This window comes from Hypanus sabinus, chromosome 2 (genome assembly GCF_030144855.1).
Source record: "Hypanus sabinus isolate sHypSab1 chromosome 2, sHypSab1.hap1, whole genome shotgun sequence".
Classification (NCBI taxonomy): Eukaryota; Metazoa; Chordata; class Chondrichthyes; order Myliobatiformes; family Dasyatidae; genus Hypanus; species Hypanus sabinus.
In genome coordinates, this window is record NC_082707.1 from 86986346 (window position 1) to 87005552 (window position 19207).

Sequence of the window (19207 nt, forward strand, 5' to 3'; positions counted from 1 at the left end):
TTCCAGTGCCTTACCCACAAAGCTGACACATTGCCCTACTTTAAATATGTATATTTGTTTCTCATTGAGACTAATATAAATTATTAATCTTTTAATAGCCTCTTACTATGCTGTGGCTGTCGTGAAAGATCGAAGCCTGACCTGGAGCAAGCTGAAGGGGAAGAAGTCCTGTCACACGGCTGTTGGCCGCACTGCAGGGTGGAATGTTCCCATGGGAACATTGGTTGAAGAGGGAAAAATCAATGCCTGTGATATTTATAATTGTAAGTATGAATCAATTTTTTTTGTCCCTTGGAAAATTTTAGATCGATTGAAATACTGTTTTTTTTCTAATATTCCCGGGGCATAATAAATAAATTTTCTTCCTACCACTTGCTTTCTTGTCCATTGATGGTACTTTCTGGTTCTTATTTTTTTTTCACTTCTATGTGCTTCTTGCACAATCTGTCCTTTCAACTTTTGAACATTGTTTTTGTTTCTAATGCTTCGAAAAACTTGTGCTTCATGTCTGCTTCCTACTGACACCATTTCATTCATCTTTCTTTAAAACCTCAAAACACAAAGCTGTAAGACTCCTTTTGTATATTTGTGATTCTGGACTTGCCAGGCCATAGCTAGTGGAAAAACAGTTTGTTCCACTGGTGGTAGACATGTCTTCTGCTACGTGAACTTAGGGTTTGTGTACAGGATGAAGGACTTCAATCCTGTGTAGAACTGAACTGAGAGTTCCATGCTAGAGGTTTCATGAAGGATGAGTCATACTAACTATAGAAGCAGTTTGATCATAATGTAATTGCTGGCCTTAAGGTTGTCGGAGTGGGGACATAGTGGGGATAAGCTCCCACTATCTATTAAATGCTTCCATTGGCATGCATCTCAAATAGCCTCTGACAACCAAGTCAACTCTTAGTTTTCCTATGTGGCTTAGCTACTAAGCCTGGCAGAACCATTTATACTAACAGAAGAAGGGGCAAAGCTGGGTTACTCATGCCTCAAAAACAGTCATTGCAGACAGATGGGGCTTGCAAGCTCATCCTGGAGAAGGACAACTCTGTTTTCAAACAGCCACAGCCTTGTGACTATACCTACTCATGGGGAAAACTTTGGGAGTAAAAGCTCAAGCAAAAATCCGCAGCTGGAGTTCCTAAGGCAGTCCTATGTTCAGCTCAATGTTAACTGGCAACTCCAATGATGCCTCTGGTGCCAAACTATTCAGTCTCTGCCATTCCTTTGGATTCATCAGCTGCTTGGAGAGGGGGAGCCTGCTGCATGGACAACGGCTTGTTCTCCAAATCATACTACCCTGGCTTGTGTACTGGATTGTGTATTGACTTCAACGCAGACAGCTAGGATGTACCATTCATGGTTGACCCAGTCTAACGGAGGACCTTAAATTCCAAACTCCAGACTAGCATGTTCAGTTCTTCAAAAAGGGACATTTCTACCTCCACCACCCTTTCAGGCAAAGATTTCTAGATAACCCATTATTCATTATGTTTTTCTTTCCTCTCAAATCCCTTTATAACAATTGCTTTAAATCTCTGCTATTTTCTAGCTTTTGTCCTCTCTACTATGGTTCTGTGTGTTCACACTATCTAGGCCTCTTGTAACTTTATGACCCTCCAGTTTCCTCTGTCTTAAAGAAAACAGCCTTACTTGCAATCTGTCCTCATAACTATAACATTCTGATGCTAGCAAGTGCTATGAACTGAACAGAACTACATATAGAACTCTGGCCGTGATCTACTGTACCCAGTTTGGGAATAATTCCTATGTCCTTGTACTTATGCTTTGACCAAAAGTAGCAGACATCTTCTATGCATTTCAAAATAACTCCATCCACCTGTTCTGACCCATCTTCAAGGTGAAGAACATCTACTCCAGGCTCCCTCCATTCCTTTACAGTTAGTATTCTTCCATTTATCAAGCAAACCCTTCCTGAGATTGCCTTCCCATAATGCTTTACCTTACACTTTAAATTGAGTTCTTTTTATGCTGACCTAACTAATCCATTGATATCTTCAATACAGAACATTTTTGCTCCCTACTAACCATACTAATTGCTACCATACAACCATACTAAACTTCTTAATTGCCATCCCTACATTTAAATCAAAAATATGTACACTGTTACAACTACAAGCATGGGGAAAACAATAAATACTCAACACGCCACTGCATGCTACTCTCCAGTCTTTGAGTCTCACATTAACCAATACCCATTGCTTTTGTATGGAAGCTAACTTTTAAACTAACTTGTCACTTTCCCTTGTGTTACCTGGGCTTCTACTTTCTTTGCCAATCTGCCTTGTGTGTATTTGTCAAATGCCTTACACACATTTTTGTTTAAACAATGAAATAGTGCTGAGTTCTCAATGTTTGGAAATTAACATTGAATTTAGATGCAGAATGATGTGCTATAGGTTGACAACATGAAGTTGAAGAAGGTTCACAAACTTAGTAATATCATCAGCTACTCTGCCTGCCTTGAAACTTACAATCCCAGCTGCCTGATTTGATATTCATCCAAGACTTGTTTCAATACATGCCATATCTATAATTTGATTCATTTGGTATGCTGCTCAACCCTTACCCTCGAGCCCATTCGTGTAGTCAGCTATGTCCTGATATTGGAAGCTGAATGCAGCATGTAGCAAACGCTAGGTTCGGGGGCAAAGGCGCGCTCCTAGAAAGGAGCTAGGAAGTTCAAAGTTTAAAGTAAAATTTATTGTCAGAGTACATGGCACCACATACAACCCTGAGACTCTTTTCCTGCAGGCATACTGTACTTAGCAAATCTATAGAACAGTATCTATAAATGCCTTGAATAGAAAATTATTGGGGTTATGAAATCCTGCATGATGACTGAAATCAAAGGTTGGAACTTCTACCCTGAAAAGGATTTGCTGTTGATATTGGTATGATCAAGTATTAAAATCAGATTAGGCAACAGTACCCATGTGACCCTATGGACCAATCAGTAATATTAGAAGCTGATATTATTTACTGACAAATTACTCTTAAGATTATGTTTCAGATGAGAGTAGGTTTTAAAAATATTAAAATTCATCAGGAAAGATTGCTTGCCAAAGGAAGTGGTAAAGACAGGTGAACAACATTTAGAAGGCACGTGCACTGGCACAATGGATAGGAAGGGATTTACAGGCAAATAGGACTGAGTTAGCTGGGGATCTTGGTCGGCATTAACAAGTTGGGACTGTTTTTCTGCTGTATGTTTTTATGACTCTATTGTTCCTGAGCAGAGCGCTTTGAACCAAGATTCCTGAGGTCATTATTTCCCGGTAGGAGCAGAACCATTTTCCAGCCAGGCGTGCAGTTGTCCTTCATTCCAGATTGCACTATTTACCTGATTATACTGAGTGATTTGCTCTTGGAGAAAAGAAAACAACAAAACTATCCATAAACATAAGAGATTCTGGAAATCAAGAATAGCACACACACACACACATGCAAAGCTGAAGAAACTCAGCAGGTCAAGCAGCATCTATGGAGGGGAATAAAGAGTTGACATTTTGGGCCAAGAACCTTCATCAGGGCTGGAAAGGAAGGGGGAAGAAGCCAGAATAAGAAGGTGGGGGGAGGGGAAGGAGTACAAGCTTGAAGGTGATACGTGAAGCCAGGTGAGGTAGGTGTGTGAAGAGGGGAGGGATGAAGTGAGAAGCTGGCAGGTGATAGATTGAAAACGTAAAGGACTGAAAAAGGAATGTGATAGGAAAGGAGAGGGAAGGAGAAGGGGTGTTAGAGGGAGGTGATAAGCAGGTGAAGGAGAAGGGGTAAGAGGGGGGCCAGAATGGGGAATGGAAAAAGAGAGAAGGAGAATGGAAGAGAAATTATTGAAAGTTAGAGAAATTACTGGAAATTAGAGGAATCAATGTCCATATTGTCAGGTTAGAGGCTACACAGCCCAACATGAGGTGTTGCTCCTCCAGCCTGAGAGAGACGTCATTGTGGCAGTAAAAGAGGCCATGGAGCAACATGTCAGAATGTGAATGAGAAGTGGAATTAAAATGGTCGACCATGGGGAAATCCTGCCAGTTGTGAATTAAGCAAAGATGCTCAGAATGACACGGTGCCACACCATGGCCTGAAAGGATCCAGTGAGGAAGCCGTGTGAACCTTCAATGGGTGTATGCTCACCAGCCTTTCGGTGCATGCATCTTGTTGGGCTCCTAAGGAAGCCCTTGGCACTATTGCAGTTAGGGAGGTGAAATTTTGTTTCAAACTGGTTGGTTTGCATTCCTCTCCAAATTGTGTTTCCAACTAGAATTGGACTCCCTTCTTTGTGAAATCCACTAAAAGTAAGTACTTCAGATTGCTTTCCCTCTTAGCTGAACACAGCTGCTTATTAACAGCAAAGTACAGTACACAGATAGGATAGTCAGTGACAGGCAAATGCATAGTTTTAAAATCATTTTATTGACTGGGAAAATTAACCCATTTTCTTTCTGACCAAAGCTTCATATTTCAGTGCAAGCTGTGCTCCAGGGGCAGATAAGAGTATTCCCAGACTGTGTGCCCTGTGTATCGGTTCGAAAGATAAACTAGATACACAAAATAAATGTGCTTCTAACAGCAATGAGCGCTACTTCAGCTACAGTGGAGCCTTCAGGTACAGTACTAAATTTTCACCTATTTGATATGCAGTTGTGTTAAAATTAACAATCATCAATTATTCTGTTACTTAAATTTCCTTTGTGGTTGTCAAACATGCTCACAGTTTTAATTCAATTAGGGACCAAAGAGCTGAATTTTGGAACAACACACACAAAATGCTGGAGGGACTCAGCAGGCCAGGCAACATCTATGGAAAAGGGTAAACACTTGACGTTTCAGGGCAAAACCTTTCATCAGGTCCTGATGAAGGGTCATGGTCTAAAACGTTGTCAATTTTCTCTTTTCCATAGATGCCGCCTGGGTTGCTGAGTTCCTCTAGCATTTTGTGTGGGTTGCTCAGATTTCCAGCATCTGCAGATTTTCAGAAGTGCAGTGGGAGTGGCGAACATCATGGCAACATTTTACTAAGTGTGGCATCTAGGACACTTGTTAAACTGAAATCAGTGGGTACAATGAGAGAAGACTCCCGTGGCTAGAGTTATGCAGTTAGAGTTATTGGAGATTGATTATCTCAATCCTGTGACTTCAGTATAAGAGGTTCTCATGACAGTGCCCTAGCTCAACCATTTTTCTTCATCTACTTCATCAATGACTTTCCTTCCATTGTATGGTTAAAGTGGGAATGTCTGCTGATGATTGCACGATACCGAACTACATTGGCAAATCTTCAGCAATTGCGGAAATTCATGCCTGCAAGCAGCATGATCTTGACAACGTTTGGACATGAATTGATATGTGGCGAGTAGTATTCATTACATTGACTTGCCACGCAATGGCCATCTTGAACAAGAAAGGGTATTAGCACTTTCACTTGGCATTTAATGGAATTGACATCACCAAGATCCCCACCAGTACATCCCAAAAGTTCACCATTGATCATGGTATCAATTACACCAGTCACATAAGTTGGCTTATAAAAATGGAAAGGGCACAGGAATCATTTTGTATTTTCCTTCTCCAGTCTTTTTTTCTACCTGCTTCTGCTAGTGTTGATTGTCAGTCCATAGCCATTGACAGTCAATGCCTTCAGAAGTGGGCGTGGAAAATATTAAGACAGTTCTTTTCTTTGTAGATAACTAGTGGTATATCAAAAGAGGGAATTATTTATTTGCAAATCAGAACACTTAAACAATATTCATGCTAGGCTAGACCCTAATGACCACAGTTCAGCGATAGACTGATCATTTTGCATTGTTTTTGTTCAAATTGTGTTCTTTCTTGGCTAAAATTTTTGAGAATAATGTCTATTAACAATTTGCAAAAGTTGTTTATCTTGTGAAGATATCTGATGCTATGTGCCTTTGATGCTGCAGGTAAATTCTTCATTGCACCTGTGCATACTTTGAATTTTGACTTTGTTTACTTACAAGCTTCTACTTCAGACAACATATTTAACTCAGACTCCCTTACCACCTAATAATCCTATCCAATAGATTCACAATATGTCCATATATATTAATTATTTGTTTAAATCTCTTTCAGGTGCCTTGTGGAGGCAGGTGATGTTGCTTTTGTGAAACATACAACTGTACCGGAGAATACTGATGGTACGTGTGACTTCATGTACATCATGAACATAACAAAATAGTAGGATTAGTAACTGAGAATCCTGGAGTAGCAATCCAGGGGCCTGAGTTTAAATCCCACCATGACACTTCTGAAATTTAAATTTAACTTACTGAAGTTTTAAAGGAGAGTCACGGTGACCAGTAACATGGCTGATTCTTAAATAACCCAACAATGGCAATTAGGAGTGGGCAATAAATGTTGGCCTTTCCAGTGATGCACAGATCCTAAATACTGCAACCCTTTGTCCACTTTTTTCTGTATTAACTAATTCCCTTACACGTTTTCTATATAGTCTTCATGTTACTGCTTTATTCTATCACCAGCAAATTTTGATGCAATGTGTTCATTCTCATTTTTAATACATTTTTGCACTACCAGAATCTGTCACATAACCCACCTCTACCGGAGATTTAAAATTTCAAACCCTATTCCATAATGACCATTGTAATTTTGTGAAGATTCCTATTTGGAGGAGGAACAGAAGCTACACAATTGCATTAGACTGTGTTGCTGAATATTATTATTTGTCAAAATATGCTGGGTTCATTATTCACAACTGTACCTCACTCAGGAAGGATACATTGTACTGCTCATGGCTACAAAATTAGAATCCTTAGCATTAGCTAGGTGGTCATGAAAGTTTTTTGAATGGTTGAGGACCATACTGTTTTTGACAGCTGTTAAATCATAGATAATTAATCAATCATAATTGTGTTAATGAACAAGAAAGGTGCCTTGCTACTTCCTTGTGTTCTTACCATGCTTGAGAACAATTGCCTGGAATCGGAATCAGAATCAGGTTTATTATCACCGTCATGTGGCATGAAATTTGTTAACTGAGCAGCAGCAGTTCAATGCAATACATAATATAGAAGAGAAAAAAACAAATAATAATAAATAAATAAGTAAATTACAGTATATGTATAGTGAATAGATTAAAAATGTGTTAAAAATGTAAATACTGTATATTAAAAAAATGAGGTAGTGTCCAAGGGTTCAACATCCATTAAGGAATCGGATGGCAGAGGGGAAGAAGCTGTTCCTGAATCGCTGAGTGTGTGCCTTCAGGCTTCTGTACCTCCTACCTGATTGTAGCAGTGAGAAAAAGGCATGCCCTGGGTGCTGGAGGTGCTTAATAATGGACGCTGCCTTTCTGAGACACTGCTCCTTGTAAGTGTCCTTTGTTGATTAGTGCCCAAGATGGAGCTGACTAGATTTACAAGCGTCTTCAGTTTCTTTTGGTTCTGTGCAGTAGTCCCCCCCCCCCCCCAATACCAGACAGTGATGCAGCCTGTCAGAATGCTCTCCACAGTACATCTATAGAAATTTTTGAGTGTATTTGTTGACATACCAAATCTCTTCAAGCTTCTAATGAAGTATAGCCACTGTCTTGCCTTCCTTATAACTACATCGATATGTTGGGACCAGGTTAGATCTTCATTTATCTTGACGCCCAGGAACTTGAAGCTGCTCACTTTCTCCATTTCAGATCCCTCTATGAGGATTGGTATGTACTCCTTCATCTTACCCTTCCTGAAATCCACAATCAGCTCTTTCGTCTTACTGACATTGAGTGCCAGGTTGTTGCTGCGGCACCATTCCAGTAGTTGGCATATCTCACACCTGTACACCCTCTCGTCACCACCTGAGATTCTACCAACAATGGTGGCATCATCATCAAATTTATAGATGGTGTTTGAGCTATGCCAAGCCACACAGTCATGTGTATACAGAGAGTAGAGCAGTGGGCTAAGCATATACCCCTGAGGTGCGCCAGTGTTGATAATCAGCAAGGAGAATGTGTTATCACCAATCTGCACAGATTGTGGCCTTCCAGTTAGGAAGTCGAGGCTCCAGTTACAGAGGGAGGTATAGAGGCCCAGGTTCTGCAACTTCACAATCAGGATTGTGGGAATGATGGTATTAAATACAGAGCTATAGTCGATGAACAGCATCCTGACATAGGTGTTTGTGTTGTCCAGGTGGTCTAAACCCATGTGAAGGGCCATTGTGATTGTGTTTGCCGTTGACCTACTGTGGTGACAGGCAAACTGCAATGGGTCCAGGTCCTTGCTGAGGCTGGAGTTCAGTCTAGTCATGACCAACCTCTCAAAGCATTTCATCATGGTCGATGAAGTTAGTTTGCTTGATTAAAGTAGCATTTGGTGCCACCATACTTTTCAGTCAAAAATGTCTTTTTGTTTTATTTCTATGAGAAAATGTAGCTATGATATTTGATGGAATTGTTTTCTTACTTAGGGAACGGAGTACTACCTTGGAATCAGAAACTACAATCTACCAATTATTATCTGCTGTGCAAAAATAATACCGTGGTCAACATCAATCAGTACAAGAAGTGCCACTTGGCTAAAGTCCCAGCACACGCTGTTGTGACTCGATCAGAGAAAAAGGATGAAGTTGTCCGACTTCTGAAAACAGAACAGGTAAGTGTAAATATTTCCTACTTGGCTACATGATGCAAAGGTTTTCACAGGTGAATTGAACCAAGCTACAAATGGATTCTTCCTAACAATGAATTCTGGGTCAGCTTAAAAGGTATCCATACAACTCTGATTTGGTATTCCTTTCCAGAACGTAACATCTGAACATTGAAAATCCAGCTCAGTATTTGCTAAAAATGCAATTCAGTTGAATTGTTCAGCTGATATTATCAAATCTATGGCCTTGTATTCTGCTATAACACATGTTAAAAAGAGTTCACCTAAACAAAACTATGGAACTGTGATTTCTGCAATTTCTTTTGTACACTTTTGCAATATTGCACTGTGAATTTAAAATCCATCTTTTCAGAATAGTATGCTTGCTTATCTTCTTAATCCTTATAAATCCATTTATTTATGAAAACAGTAGCTAGTCTTGGACTCAGGTCAGATCATTGCTCACACTTCTTTAAAAATTGGAGTGCACCATTTCTGCTAATGTGTTATTAAGCATGGCAACTAATAAATAACATGGAAACACATTCATGAACATTTTCCTTTTTCTTCAGAGAGTGCTCAGACATGATAATTGAAACTTATATTGAACAACTAACATTTACTTACTATGTAATATGAATGTTCAGAATGGTTTTCTGGTCATATGTATCTAATTGAGGATAATACACCTTAGTCCACATGAATAGAAATGGTCTTTCTCACATGCACAGGCAAAGGTAAATACTCACTGTGAAAAGAGGAATGTCAAATGCTAACCTTGTGTCCTATTCCTTGAGTTATTATGTTGAGAGCATACTCATTAAACCCACAATATTGAATGAGAACCCTTTAATAATGCCTGGTAAGCTATGTCCTCTGAGATTGTTGAATGAAAGCCCATTAACAATAGCACTTACACTGCATTGGGATGCACAGAGAAAATTTCAATTCTGCTAGTTTGATGTCCCTTTACCCTGTCATATATTAAAATATCAGGTCGAAGGAGGAACTTCACGTTTCTAGCCTGCACAACATAATATTTCTTTGGTGGATTTACAATAACTTTGGTGAACAGATTTCATCTAGTGCTTTCTTAAGAATCAGTTAGGTTTCTTTCATTAAAGAATTGTATATACTTGAATGCACAAAATTCATATTTATATTTATTATTAATAATTTGCAAATCTAACCTTTTCTGTGCATAGTTTGGATATAAATCTTAGTGTTATCAAATTACTCTACTTCCCCAATTTCCTCTTTTGAATAATTCTAATCTGTCCAGCTTTGTGGCTAGATGGAAGTGATCCTATCATCTGGCTTGACAACTCATTCCACCAGTTTCTGATTTTATTCCTTTTTGATATTTGGTTCTTTTTTTTCTCCTGTCAAATTTTAAAAATGCTATGTTTACATCCATTTTTCATATTTACCTTTCAGCTAAGTATCAGTTTCTTAAAATTCCTTCCCCTTTTTAATCAATTTAAACAATTTTTTCTTTTTATATAATTTATTCTATTTTCTTTCTTGATCCTTAAAATATTTCTTAACTCTGATTTTGTGCCATATTGAATGTCCTTTATTTCATCCAGAACTTGATCTATTTCAACGAAACACAACTCTTTCATAAAAACAATAGTAGGCAGGCTCCACAGCCCCTCAAACTTGTTGCACCTTTCACTGAGATCATGGCTTAACAGTTTCTCCCTGATCTCCAAAGCTCTTGATGCTTCTGTAGGCCAGCAATCAGAGTGCCTTAGCTCTAGACGTACTTATTGCTCAACATCCATGGCTCTTCAGATTGGATAATGTCAATCTGAATCACAACCCTTATGTAATGTCTGCCATACTTAATGAGCATTTTCCCTCTGTTTTTACTGTGGAGAAAGGCATGAAGCCTTTAGTTCAGGAAAACTAAACAGGGAGGTCATGGAGTTAGCATTACAGCAAAGGAGGTGCTGAATGTCTTAAAAGGTATAAAGGCAGAAAAATCTCCAAGGCCTGACTATGTATATCCAAGAACACTAGAGAAGGCTGGAGAAGGAATTGCAGGAGCCCTGGCAGAGATATTTCCATTATTGTTCACCACAGGTGAGGTGCTGTTAGACTGGAGTGCAGCAAATTTAGTACCTTTATTTAATAAGGGTGGCAAATCAAAACCTTGAAACTATAGACCAGCAAGTTTAGCATCTGTGGTAGTTAAGTTACTGGAGAGGATCTGAGGAGTAAGATGGACAGACATCTGGAAGGAAAGGGGTTGATTGGGGATAGTCAGTATGGTTTACTTATGGAAGATCATGGGTTATACACTTGACTGAGCTTTTTTTGATGATATGACCAAGCAAGTTAATGAGGCAGGGCAGCAGACATGTTTCTGTGTGGCCTTAGTAAGGCTTTTGATAATAGTCCACTTTGTAGGCTTCTCAGTCAGGTTAGAGAGCATAGAACCTAAGGAGAGCTGTCTAATTGGATACATTATTGGCTTGATGTTAGAAGGCAGAAGGTGATGGTAGAAGGTTGTTTCTTGGATTGGAGGTCCATGACTAGTCGTGTACCTTGTGATGCAGTATTGGTCTTATTGTTGTTTGTCATCTATATCAATGACTTGAGTAAGTTTGCAGATGATACTAATGTAAGTGATACAGTGAACAATGAAGATGTTCAATAACATTTACATAAGGAGATCTTAATCAGCTGAGTGGGTTGAAGAATAACAAATGGAATTTAATTTGGATAGGTGCAAGGTGTTTCATTTTGGAAAGTCAAATCCCGATACAATTTCCACAGTGGACAGGAGGGCCCTGCGGAGTGTTGTAAAACAGAGGGACTTGGAGTACAAGTATGTGGTTCACTGAAAATGAGATTACAGCTGGTGAAGAAGACTTTTGGCATGGGTGTCCTTCATAAATCAGAGCATTAAGTATAAAATTTGGGAGGTCATGATATAGCTGTACAGAACAGTGGTGGGACTGCACTTGGTGTATTGTGTTATATTTTGGCAGTCCTGCTATGGAAAGATGTTATTAAACTAGAAAAAGTACAAAAAAGATTTACAAGGATGTTGCTTGGACTTGAGGGTCTTAGATACAGGGAGAGATTGGACAGTCTAGAATTTTATTCCTTAGTACATAGAGTCTGAGAGGTGATCTTATGTAGTTGTATAAAATCACAAAGGGCATAGGTAGGGTGAAAGCAATCGGTTTTTTTTTTGCAGAGTTGGGAATCAACAACTGAGGGCATTAGTTTAAGGTAATAGGAATTTGAGGGTCATTGCTTTTTACACTAATGAAGGTATCTTCGTGGAATGAGCTGTCAGAGGAAGTGGTTGAGGCAGGTATAATAATTTTTAGAAGGCAGTTGGATAGGTACTTATTAGAAAGGTTTAGAAGGTTATGGGCAAATAATGACAAATGGGACTAGCTTAGACAGGCTTCTTCGTCGGCATTGGCCATTGGGGCTGGTGAGACTGGTCCTGTGCTGTATAACTCTCTGAATCTCTCCCAGCATGTGGCCAGGCTTAGTCTATTATACCCCTAATTCTAGATACTACACTGATACCCTTGCATCATTTATCCTTTAGAATCTTATTTATTTCAGTTTGATCTTATCTTGTTGCTTTAAATCTAAAGTTTAGACCGAACTTGCTCAGACCTTCCCCATACGGCAGCTCCATCATCCAAGAATCAGATTGGCAGCCCCTGCTGCATCTCCCCTCTATAAGGAGACTAAAGATGCACAAAGTATCCAGATACAGCAAGGTTTACTTATTTTTCAGCTTCATGCCCTTTGCAATATGAACCCACATTCTCTTTACCATCTCTCAGAGAACAAACATGAAACATTCTTGCATTATTGAAATAACAGTCTACTTTTCAGTACTTCCTACCAATGATTATAAGGTCTTCCTTTGGCAGACATCTTCTCAAAATTTCACACTTATGCCAGTGCCATCAGGAAGCTTGTATGCATTATTTTCAGTCCCTCAACTAAATCATTTTTATTGTAGTCTTTCTTGTCTGCATTCTAGATATCCGAGTGCCTAGCTCAAAGCCCTGAGCCAACCCATTTGCTTTCAATTACCAAACTGAATGTGCCCATTCAACACTCCCCATTCCCTCCCTTCCTGATTCCATCTGCCTGTTGTCCTCCCAAATAAGTATTTTTGTCTTTCTCTTCCAAGCCTCTGTCTCATTTTCCCTTCCTATTTCTGTATGCTGGCTAGCTTCCCTCTACTCTCTCCTGATTTGAAACTACAATTGTCCCTTTGTTTCTATTATTTCCACTTAAAATATTAAAGTTTTGAGTTTAATTATATTGAGTTCTTCAGGCATTTTATTTTTTGCTGCATTTATTGTACCTCATTTTCTGTTAATTAATATTTGAACATAGTGATATATTCCCTACAATGCCACTATTTGTCATAATACTGTCAAACTCCCATACATATTTTCTATTTTTCAATGAGATCTCACTGGCAGCTTTGATTTTGATGGAAATTCTGGATTCCAGCACTGGATTTTGAGATACATTTGGTACTGGCAAACCATATTCATAGTCTGTTTATATTTGCCTTCAAAAAAGCAGTAAGTCCACATAGATCACTTGTTGACATCAGTAACAAATTTGCTTCTTACTGCAGCTGAAACACGGTATTAACGGGACCCAGGTAAGCACATTTGCAATGTTCAGCTCCGGGACTTGGGGGAAGGACCTACTTTTTAAGGATTCCACACAGTGCCTCATTGAGATCACCAAGACGAATGATAACACTTTCCTGGATATGAACTATGTGAGATCATTGGAAGCACTCAATCGCTGTAAACATCCTGGTAAGTACTGATGAAATAGGAGTACATTCAGAATAGTTCTTTAATATCTTCTTTTGTGTATTGAACGTGTTCCAAGCAGGAAGTTATCAGGATTTACATCAAGTACCTGCAGATCATGTTCACTCTGCCAGACCAGCAGTGATGCTTGGGTTGACAGCTGGGTCTTGGATAATGATTTCATCTTAAGTGAGCAGCGTGGCATCCAAAAGGATGTGCTTTGGTTCTTTATAACTCTGATTCTGTGACTCTATGACTTTTGCTTAATGTGTGAATTCAGCAGAGGACAACAGAGCCAATAATGCCCTCATGACTTCAGAGCTAGAGTTCAAAGAAGAACCATTAAGATCACCAGAGGTGTAGAGCGCAGGAACATCCCTTTCACCTCAATCTGTCCTCACCGAACTCTTATGTCCAACTACTGTGATTCTGAAAAAGGATCTGGTGCTTTCCCAGTGTATGATGAATAGACTTTTCTCTGGCTTCCAGCCCAGTACATGAAGATGGCAGAGTTTGTCATCAAAATGTTGGAAGTCCGAAAAGAGTGTATTTGTACCCTAATTCTATTTGCCATTTCCTTGAATACCTTGCCCATTTACAGTGGCAAGCAGAAATTTGGGCACCCCTGGTCAAAATTTCTGTTACTGTGAATAGCTAAGTGAATAACAGATGAAACACGAGAAAATCTGCAGATGCTGGAAATTCGAACAACACACACAAAATGCTGGTGGAACACAGCAGGCCAGGCAGCAGCGCTGTCGACGTTTCGGGCCAAGACCCTTCGTCAATAAAAGATGATCTGATTTCCAAAAGACATAAAGTTAAAGATGACACATTTCTTTAATATTTTAAGCAAGGTTACTTTTTTATTTCTATTTTTTACAGTTTCAAAATAACAAAAAAGGGGAAGGGCCCAAAGCAAAAGTTTGGGCGCCTTGCATGGTCAGTACTTAGTAACATCCCCTTTGGCAAGTATCACAGCTTGAAACCACTTTCTGTAGCCAGCTAAGAGTCTTTCAATTCTTGTTTGGGGGATTTTCTCCCATTCTTCCTTGCAAAAGGCTTCTAGTTCTGTGAGATTCTTGAACCGTCTTGCAAGCACTGCTCTTTTGAGGTCTATCCAGAGATTTTTAATGATGTTTAGGTCGGGGGACTGTGAGGGCCATGGCAAAATCTACAGCTTGCGCCTCTTGAGGTAGTACATTGTGGATTTTGAGGTGTGTTTAGGATCATTATCTTGTTGTAGAAGCCACCCTCTTTCATCTTCAGCTTTCTTACAGATGGTGTGATGTTTGCTTCCAGAATCTGCTGGTATTTAATTGAATTCATTCTTCCCTCTACCAGTGAAATGTTCCCCGTGCCACTGGTTGCAACACAAGCCTAGAGTATGACCGATCCACCCCCCCCCCCCGCTTAACAGTTGGAGAGATGTTCTTTTATGAAATTCTGCACTCTTTTTTTCTCCAAACATATCTTTGCTCATTGTGGCCAAAAAGTTCTATTTTAACTTCATCAGTTCACAGGACTTGTTTCCAAAATGCATCAGGCTTGTTTAGATGTTCCTTTTCAAACTTCTGACGCTGAATTTTGCAGTGAGGATGCAGGAAAGGTTTTCTTTTGATGACTGTTCCATGAAAGTCATATTTGTGCAGGTATGACTGCACAGTAGAACAGTGCACCACCACTCCAGGGTCGGCTAAATCTTCCTGAAGGTCTTTTGCAGTCAAATGGGGGTTTTGATTTGCCTTTCTAGCAGTCCTATGAGCTGTTCTCTCAGAAAGTTTTCTTGGTCTTCCAGACCTCAACTTGACCTCCACTGTTCCTGTTAACTGCCATTTCTTAATCACATTACGAACTGAGGAAATGGCTAGCTGAAAATGCTTTGCTATCTTCTTATAGCCTTCTCCTGCTTTGTGGGCATCATTTATTTTAATTTTCAGAGTGCTAGGCAGCTGCTTAGAGGAGCCCATGGCTGCTGATTGTTGGGACAAGGTTTGAGGAGTCAGGGCATTTATAAAGCTTTGAAATTTGCATCACCTGGCCTTTCCTAACCATGACTGTGAACAAGCCATAGCCCTAACAAGCTAATTAAGGTCTGAGACCTTGGTAGAAGTTACCTGAGAGCTCAAATCTCTCGGGATACCCAAACTTTTGCACGGTGCTCCCTTTCTTTTTTTTACTCTAAAATTGTACAAAACAAAAATAATACACTAATCTTGCTTAAAATGTTGAAAAGAATGTTTCATCTTTAATTTTATGACTTTTATGACAGTTCATCTTTTACTCACTTAGCTATTCACAGTAACAGAAATTTTGATCAGGTGTCCCCAGACTTTTGCATGCCACTGTGAGTGCCAGTCTGAATGTCTCTTAAAGGTAGCATTGGATGTTAAGATTCTGGGGCACCATCTTTTACTTCCAATGCTTTTGAACTGAGTACAAGCCTTTACATCTCCATACATTATTGTACCCAAAATAAGAAGAGCCAATGCATTTTGATAATGTTGGTGGAGCTCAGCTGGGCATTGCTGTCTGCTGTTTGAACACAACTAATATCCTCCACCCCCAACTCTTGAACTCTATTACTTTCCCCCAGCCTCCAACTCCATTGTCATCTGTGTATATGATTGAAACTTTGTGTCACAAGCAAGAGAGAATCTGCCGATGCTGGGAATCCAAGCAACACTCACAAAATGCTGGAGGAACTCAGCAGGCTAGGCAGCATCTATGGCAAAAAATACAGTTGATGTTTTGGGCCGAGACCCTTCAGCAGGACTGGAAAAATAAAAGATGAGGAGTAGATTTAAAAAGTGGGGGAGGGGAGAGAGAAACACAAGGTGATAGGTGAAACCTTGTGGGGGGCGGAAGGGCTGAAGTATTTAGCTGGGAAGTTGACTGATGAAAGAGATACAGGGCACAAAAGGCCATGGAAGAAAGAAAGTGGGGGAGGAGCACCAGAGGGAGGTGATGGGTAAGCAAGGAGATAAGGTGGGAGAGGGAAAAGGGAATGAGGAATGGTGAAGGAGAGGGCAGGGAGGCCCATTACCATAAGTTTGACAAATCGATGTTCAAGCCATCAGTTTGGAGGCTATCCAGATGGAATACAAGGTGTTGTCTTCCCAATATACCACCTACCTTAACAATTTACTCTCTTCCTCTCATCCTGGTCATTCAGTTTCCTAATTCTCCTCTGCCTCTTGCAACTCTTCACACATTTTCTCCATTGGAGTTCTGCTTCCTCAGCCTCTAACCCCACTTTTACTTGCATGTTGTGGCGAGCATTTGGTCCATGTTGACAGGCGAGAGAAGCTTGTTTAGCTCAACTGACGGTTTTATTGCAACAAGCACAAAACCAGACCAGCCACAATGACCTGGGGAGAGAACCCACAGTTACATACAACTGGGGGAGTTGATGATCACACATCCCTGTTATAATCAGGGTGACCCACGAACACACATGCAGATAACTGTAAAACCCCAGTTACAATATGTTTCTAGGTCTGTAACCCTGGTGTTCCTTCCTCTTCTCACCTTCCACCTTTCTCCTTGTCCCTTTTATCCCCCACTTTTCTTCATCAGTATCTAACCTTGCAGCTGACCTCTAAACTTGTTCTTTCTTCACCTGACCAGCTGACAACTCGTATCTCTATAGTACCTCTTAATGGATAATCCCAGAGTATTTCAGAATAAAGGAACAAGGATCAACCTTAATTCCAATATACATTTACATGTATTTAGAATTTGCTGTGGTGTGTTGGTGAGGGCATTGCATGAAACAAAAGTCAAAATTCAGCAATTATAAACTCTAAAGAATTATATAAAAATAAAACTATAAAGTACATATGGAATAAAATGTGCATAAGTACATAAATACCAATTTACAATGTAGCTGCATTATACCAAGAGGTTTAAGGTGCTTACAGTACAGTGCAGTGAAGGGGACAACAGATGGGGGGGGCCTTAATTAATTTAATTAAATACTTCTAAAGTTAATAACCGTTTTAGTGTAGGAATACATTAGCCAATCCATGCAGGGCAAGATATCACAAAACGCCAATATGAAAATAAGCAGAATTTTTTTTAGTGTTATTCAATCATAAATATCTTTGTATATAGATACAAAGTGAGAAATATTGCACGAGAACTCATATTTTCCAGAGTTTACATATTTCATTTTATAGTAAATTAAACAATGCCAACACTCCCTCGGTGTTGCAATGAAGTATCACTAGGTTTTCAAGCTCTCTCAAAATGGGACATGACCTCACAAAATTCTGATCCAGAGTGAAGGATGCCATCACTGAAGTGATGGCATGTCCCTCTGGTTCAGTGTAACCTTTCATCCACCATTCCTCCTGCCTTACTGGGCTTTCTCAGCCTCAGTGTGCTTACTGCCAGTTCTCCATTCCTAGTGAACTTACAAAAAAGGTGCCTCTGTACCTCTGTATAATGCCATGGTTGGTTTATTGCTGCTTGGTATATTCAATACTACATTCTAATTATTTGGTCATTTCTATTCCAGCGCTCCTGGATATATGTTCCTTTGAAAAGTGCTGAACCACGCAGGACTGACCTGACAAGATTTGGGCACCAAGTAATGCTAAATCCTTCCATCAGTCTGAAAATAATGACATCAACATATTGCAGACCAACATACAGTACCATAAATATATTTAAGTCACCTATTGATAGAATAAGCAAAGTGTCCCGTGGAAGTAATGGGGGATTTACTTTTCATCTGTGATTCTGTAATAAAAATCATCTTTTGCTTCTTCAATATTTTATTAGCATATTTCTAAATAAAATCTGTAAGATCAGTGGTTCGGCCATTACAATGGAGAGTTAATCTTTTATATGTAGTGTTGTTAAGGTGAATAGGGAAAATGACCTAGAAGAATTATTCTGTGTGATATGAACAGAATATTGTTAAAGCAGTAATATTGGAATTGAATTATTATTGTCACATGCACCATGATACAGTGAAAAGCTTGTCTTGCATACTGATATGGAGATCAAATCATTACACAAAGCATTAGGGCATTAACAATGCAGAATAAAGTATGTGCCAGCACCAGAGAATGTACAGGTAAACAATAATGTTGCATGATCATAATAAAATAGATTGAGGTCAGGAGTCCATCTTATTGTCGGAGGGAACCATTCATTACCTTATAACAACAGGTTATGTGAGTGTGGAGGGGAGCAGCCTCACTCTCCTGCAAAGCAAGGGAGTCAGTACTTCATCATGACAAAACAGCAAGGTAGTAAAATCTTTTGGCTGCATTCTTCCACCATTGAATAATGTAGTCATAGATTGAGGTGGAGCAGCTGGTTGGAAAAAAATCAGAAATACCCGAGACAACTAAGGAGGATGCACATGCCTGCCATGGTCTTGCCATTAATGATAAAAAAAAAAGTCGCAGAAGGAGTTTGTTGGGTGGAAGATGCAGAGTAAGGTCAGACCTTTTAAAGAATACAAAATAAGCCTCAATCCTCCTTTGAAGACTTTAAAGCCCTGTACTTGTATGTGCATTCATATGTGACACCTGCACAAAAAAAAAATGAGAAGGTGGGTATTGGCAGACTAATTCCGTCATGTTTAGCTGTGGAGGGGATTTTTAAAAGATTCTGTATGATATCTTTCTGAGCCAGTTTCCTCCGGATGCATTTTAGATCTCTTTAACTGCTCTTTAAACTAGTAAGTGTGTCTAGGACTAGGAGACATGGCCTCAAGATAAAGGG

The 19207-nt window shown here is 39.5% G+C and overlaps 1 protein-coding gene across 7 annotated transcripts in view; it reads left to right on the forward strand.

Moving 5' to 3' along the window:
• The window catches only part of LOC132380767 (serotransferrin-1-like), a 112494-nt gene extending 93851 nt beyond the window's left edge, over positions 1–18643 (forward strand). For 4 of the 7 annotated variants that reach the window (XM_059949770.1, XM_059949756.1, XM_059949782.1 and 1 more), the window contains exons 12-17: positions 99–263; positions 4477–4630; positions 6118–6182; positions 8464–8648; positions 13279–13468; positions 17988–18643. In XM_059949770.1, the coding sequence (XP_059805753.1) occupies positions 99–263; positions 4477–4630; positions 6118–6182; positions 8464–8648; positions 13279–13468; positions 17988–18022 (794 nt within the window). In that variant the 3' untranslated portion in view covers positions 18023–18643. The remainder of the gene's footprint in view (positions 1–98; positions 264–4476; positions 4631–6117; positions 6183–8463; positions 8649–13278; positions 13469–17987) is intronic. The other 3 variants (XM_059949780.1, XM_059949775.1, XM_059949781.1) reach the window with 1 other exon arrangement.
• Positions 18644–19207: the final 564 nt, after the last annotated feature.